The sequence below is a fragment of the Silene latifolia genome, chromosome 10 (assembly GCF_048544455.1).
Source record: "Silene latifolia isolate original U9 population chromosome 10, ASM4854445v1, whole genome shotgun sequence".
Classification (NCBI taxonomy): Eukaryota; Viridiplantae; Streptophyta; class Magnoliopsida; order Caryophyllales; family Caryophyllaceae; genus Silene; species Silene latifolia.
In genome coordinates, this window is record NC_133535.1 from 92450859 (window position 1) to 92456996 (window position 6138).

Consider the following 6138-nt stretch of genomic DNA (forward strand, 5'->3'; position numbering starts at 1 on the left):
TGTGAGTAAACATCGAGGACGAAGTTCCTTTTAAGGGTGGTAGAATGTAACATTCCGTTTGATGTCTGTGAGTGCCTTGATATTGGATTTGCTAGTGGATGATATATTACGGAGCTAGCAGCGTTTGTGGACGGTAGTTGGTAGTGTATGGAGTTAGTGTCGAGAGAGATATAATGTAGTTGATACGATATCGTGAGACATGTTGTGGAGGTAGGCATAGTTGGTGGAGTTGGTGTTAAGAGTTCATGTGTTATAGGGTGAGGTTTTGTTTTGAGTTTTTAGTTGCGTTGTTCTGTCTTAATCGAGTAGGTAGGTTTGTTTATGTATGGGTTGAACTTCGAGGACGAAGTTCTTTTTATGGAGGGAAGACTGTAATACTACGGTTTTATGAGTCTTTGGGTACTCTATTGAGTGGGGCTTACTCTGTCGAGTAAGTAGTTTTTGACGCAAAACAATAGTCTGCCTGTAGGGTACTCGATCGAGTAGGTTGGGTAGTCGATCGAGTAGGGGGCACTCGATCGAGTAAGTGCCTTACTCGATCGAGTAAGTGTGTTTTACGGGTTTGTTTTGACGAGTTTTGCTAATAACGCGAGATTAATATAAAAGGCTTCCGTCATTTTCTTTAATCATTTTTCACCTTTCTAAACCTTTCAAAAGAAAAAGAAGTTACGTAGTTCTCTCTCGTCGCATTGTTGGCAAATCCTAAGGGCTAGAGTCAACGGATCGTTGTGTTCTTTACGCCGTTGAGACCGTCGTATTGTGGGTAAGATCCTAGTACAATTTTTATGTTGTTTCATTGATTTTAGTTGAAACCCTAATTGGGTAATTTGGGGGTTTTTATGATTGTATGATTAAGGTAGTATTTGTATGTATGTATGTATAGGAGGAGGCTTTGTTGAGGAGAGATTCTGAGTAGCTGCTTAGATCGTCTGAGTCTGTGTTTGCTCTCCAGGTAGGGTTTCCCTACTCAGTATTAGTTACATGATGTGTATGGTGATTGTGCTGTAGTTAGTGATTGTTGATTGATTCAGACGGTTGTGATTTTATATTGTTGATTGATTCAGACGGTTGTGATTTCATATTGTTGATTGATTCAGACGGTTGTTGATGTTGTATTATGGTTACTATTTATCTGTCTGTGTTCTTCGGGGTGCGTCCCTGGCTGAGTGGAGTCACTTGCGGGAGTGGCTTCACGCCCTTGATTCGCCCTCTGTGGAACCCGTCACAGAGGGGATGTGCACATAATGAACATGGGTTTATCGCTCAATGGAGATGAGCGGGGCTTAGGTGGAAACGGCTGCAGTCCCCCACTGGCGGCGAGGAGTATCTGTTGCGATGGGTACTCTGGCAGGGCTACACACTTTAGTGTGTAGTCAGTTATGAGGTGATTGGAGATGGAGACTGGGATTGTGTGTGAGTTGTTTGTATGATTGTTTCAGTGTGGCTTTGATTATGTAATTAGTACTGACCCCGTTAGAATGTTTTAAAAACTGTGGTGATCCATTCGGGGGTGGTGAGCAGTTATTGAGCAGGTATGATATGACGCGTATGAGATAGCTGGGATGAGTCATCACGTGGCAGTTAGAAGTCTTCCGCTGTGTCAGACGATGTTTTATAGCTTTGATAGTTTTATCAGTAGATCGTCTGAGAACCTTGTATTTCAGTTTAACAGTTTTGGTTTGAGACATGTAATCACTTAAATTATATTTACTTTTAAAGTACGTTTCTGCATTGTCTTATGATTATCATTGCCTCGGGTAACCGAGATGGTGACGTTCCTATACCTGAGTGGTCCTGGTAAGGCACTTGGAGTATGGGGGTGTCACACCTTGTATGATTGAGTTATGGCAGGATAGTGACAAGAGAAAAGGCAGTTTTAAGTACTATAACATGTGGGGCAAGAGTGATAAATTTCTGCAGATAGTGTTAAAGGAATAGAGTGTTCTTGTGAGAGGATGTCTCATGTTCCAAGTGGTGAAAAAATTAAAGAGGTTGAAGGTGCCTTTGAAACATCTAAACAGTGAAGGCTATGGTGATATTGAGAATACTGCTAAGGTAGCTAAGCTGCTGTTAGATAATATTCAGAGGAACCTTCATGGTGATCCTACAAATGAGGTGATTCAAGCTGAGGAAAGAGTTGCTGTCCAGACCTTTAGGGAGCTGGAGGAAGCTAGAATTGCCTTTCTGGAACAGAAAGCAAAAGTTAAATGGATCAATCAGGCTGATGATAATACTTGATTTTTTCATAGTTCAATTAAGGCTAAGAAAGCCCAGAACAAGGTGTTGAGCATTAAGGATAGTAATGGTCTGGTGTGTAATGATAGTAGTGCCATTGAGCAAGCTTTCATTGCATATTATAAAGACTTGTTAGGGAGCTCTACTTCTGTCACCTCAATTTGTTTTGAAGTGGTGAGAAGAGGAAAGACTGTGAGTAGGGAGCATGCACGACAGATGGTTCAGGAGGTGACCTATGATGAGATTAAGGAGGCTCTATTCTCTATTCCAGTGGAGAAAGCTTCTGGTCCTGATGGTTACTCTTCAGGATTTTTTCATGATGCTTATGAGATTGTGGGAGAGGATATTGTTCATGCCGTTCAGGAGTTTTTTTGCTAGTGGTAGAATTTTACAACAAATCAATGCCACTAACATCACTCTTATACCAAAAAAAGAGAATCCTAGTTCTGTGCATGACTTCAGGCCCATAGCATGTTGTAATGTCATTTACAAATGCATTTCCAAAGTCATTCGTAACAGGCTGGCAGGGGTGTTGACTGAGATTATCAGCATGAATCAGAGTGCCTTTATTAGAGATAGGGAGATTGTGGACAACATTCTTATATGCCAAGATTTGGCGAGGCTTTACAGTAGGAAAAGTTGTTCTCCTCGAGTAATGATGAAAGTGGACATAAGGAAAGCATATGACACAATTGTGTGGAATTTTGTGGGCGATATGTTGGAGGCTCTCAGGTTCCCGTCTCAAATGGTGAACTGGATTCTGAAATGTGTTACTACAACATCTTTTACTTTATCCTTGAATAGGTCTAATTTTTGGTATTTTAAAGGGAAACATGGACTGAAACAAGGGGATCCTATGTCTCCCTTGCTCTTTACCATATGCTTAGAATACTTGACTAGGATCCTTAATGTGGTTATAACCAGACATGATTACAGGTTCCATCCTTTGTGCAGGGCTATGAAGCTCAATCACCTAGCATTTGCTGATGAGTTACTCCTTTTTGCAAAGGTGATTTCTCTTCTGTCAAGATTTTGATGAGAGCATTTCTGACCTTCTCTGAAGCTTCTGGATTGAAGATTAATAATGACAAGTCTGATCTTTATCTAAATGGGTGGGGCCTGACATTGTTGATCAGATTAGCAGGATATCAGGATTTCAGAGAGGAACTCTCCCTTTCAGATATCTTGGTATCTCTATTTCTCATAAAATATTGTCTAATGCTGTATGTAGTAAACTGGTGGATAAAATTGTAGCCAAAGTTAGAGGATGGGGTACCAAGCATCTTAGCTATGCTGGTAGGCTTGTTATAGTCAAATCAGTCCTGACACAGATGCACAGCTACTGGGTTCGTATTTTCCTACTACCTAAAGGAGTTATTCATAAGGTGGATAGTATTTGTAGGAATTACTTATGGGCAGGCTCTGATGAGTACAGGCATGCTCCTCCTGTAGCATTGGAGACATGCTGTCTTCCTTGTGATAAGGGTGGGCTGGGCATCAGCAATTGTCATCTGAGGAATATTGCAGTACTTGGGAAATATTCATGGTGGATTTCTCAGTTGAAGGATAGTTTGTGGGTGAAATGGGTGCATACTATCTACATAAAACAGCAGGACTGGTGGCAGTATCAACCTTCCATCAACTCAAGCTGGACATAGAGCCAAATATGCAAGGTAAAGGAGAAACTGAGAACGGGTTTTCATACAGGAGCTTGGCAAGGCAGCTACACAGTGCAGGGTGCTTACCACTGGTTACTAGGTGATCATCAAAAGAAAGATTGGGTACCCTTTGTGTGGAATAGGGTTAACCTGCCTAAATATAACTTCAGCTCGTGGATCTACATACAGCATAAATTCCTTACTCAAGACCGTCTTTTGAGATTTGGGGTGGCTAATGCTGGAGTGTGCTATTTGTGTGAAGTACAGAATGAGACGCACTCTCATCTCTTCTTTGAGTGTCCTTACAGCATGCAGTGTGTTCAGTATCTGCAGAATTGGTTGATGGTTCAATGGCACGGTAATGTTGAGAGTTGGGTTCTTAAATGGAGATGTAACTCTCTGTTGAAAAAGCAGGTAGTTATGGCAGCCTTAAGTGGAGTGATTTATCGAATTTGGGATAGCAGGAACAAATGCAGAGTTGAGTTATTTGCACCTCATCCAAAGCGATTGATTGTTGAGATTAAACATGTGCTGAGAGTGAGGATGCAAAAGATGGAAATTAGTAAAGGAAAACTTAAGTGTAAAAGTTGGTTAGAACAACTTAGCTTGATAGATTTTTAGTAGTGAAGTTCCAATATAGTGTATGGTGATGTAAAAGGTTCTGATTAATTAATGTTAATTCACATTTCACCAAAAAAAAAAAGAAATAATATAAACACAATCATAATTTTTCTAATAATATAATATGTGGACAATAATTTGGCGGGAACATAATAAGGACGCCTAAGGTAACTCAATTTGTGACTTCTCAGTTGTCACTTCCCACGTAAGTCTCTTAAAATTATGAAGTCATTTTATGTTAATCAATTTCAAAGAAAAAATAAAGGGGCAATATGATAAAACAAAAACTATGTTACTAAATAAAATAGGATTAAGATAAACTTTAAAAAAAGTACACATAATAATTCGAACAAAATTAAAACATCCATAGATATTTTCATAAATATATTACTAAGGACTCTAATAATCCTTAGTAATTACAAACTTCACATTCTTAATATCTTCTTCATAGGTTTTCCTAAGATTCTTGCATTTTTCACAAGTACCCAACATGGATTGAATGAGATCATCCACGTCCTTCTCAAGATCATGAAAGCCCCTTGCATAACAATTATTGTCGGGTTTCAATTGCTCCGACAACCATCTTCATCGCTCTCAACTCAAGTTCACGAAGCGTGTGAGCTTGTTCTTCTAAACAACCAAACATTTCCGTTAACAAATCACAAAGCTTTGCCATTTCCAAATTTCGATTGTGTGTTTTTAGAGAGAAGATAAAGAGAGAAAAAGTGAATGAGAAAGATATCATTAGGATTTAAAATGGATTGCTTATTTTTACTCACGAATATTTATAATTAGGATGGTGACCTTTGGTGAACCCTAACATCAATAAATTAAACTAAATTAAATTATTAAATTAAACTAAAATAATATATGACGCCTCGGGATAATATAAGACAGAATTTTCAAAGTAAACTATATTAAATCAAAACTAAATTAAATTAAAACTAAATTAATAAATGATTATAAGAGAACTAAATTAATAAAATATTACTTAACCATAATACTTAAACTTACTTAATATTCAACTTTAAAACCCAAAAAACAATATTAATGAAAATAAAAACAATAATTTCTAAGATAAAAAAGGCAATATAGCCTCTAAGGCCCCAATCTCCCTCTCCAAGTCCTTCTTGAAATTGTATGTCCTTTATAGTCACTTGTGAAGGATTGTATGAGGTCCTCGAGTAATTTATCGAAATCTTTGACACCTCTTTCATGTCAACGGTTGCGGCGTTCCATAAGGGATTTCAGCCTGAAAATATGCTCCAACGTTGTTATCCATCTTGACAAACACAAAGATAAGATTAAATCAACTAGTTTCAAATTAACAAAATTAAAGGATATAATACTTAACAAAACAAAAAAAAAAAAAAAAACTAGAAATGAAGTAGAGAAATGAAGTAATACTTGAATAAAAAGGATAATAAAGTAATATAGAGAGAGAAGTTGAATAAAATAGAGATGATGAGAGAGAGAGAGAGAGAGATTATGTTTTAGTAGATATCATCCACACCGAAAAATGCTTATAAAGGTTGTAATATTCACTAATCCGTGGCATTCTTTGTGATTGTCAGTCATAGGATGAACAGTCACGATTTAATGTTGAATATTATCTAATAATTTA

The 6138-nt window shown here is 37.7% G+C and overlaps 1 protein-coding gene across 1 annotated transcript; it reads left to right on the top strand.

Moving 5' to 3' along the window:
• The first annotated feature begins 1962 nt into the window (after positions 1 to 1962).
• LOC141607894 (uncharacterized) lies at positions 1963 to 3893 on the top strand. Its single transcript, XM_074427244.1, has 5 exons — positions 1963 to 2202; positions 2260 to 2600; positions 2755 to 3051; positions 3190 to 3244; positions 3372 to 3893. Exons 1-5 carry the CDS (start codon positions 1963 to 1965, stop codon positions 3891 to 3893), a joined length of 1455 nt encoding a protein of 484 aa, XP_074283345.1.
• The last annotated feature ends 2245 nt before the right edge of the window (positions 3894 to 6138 follow it).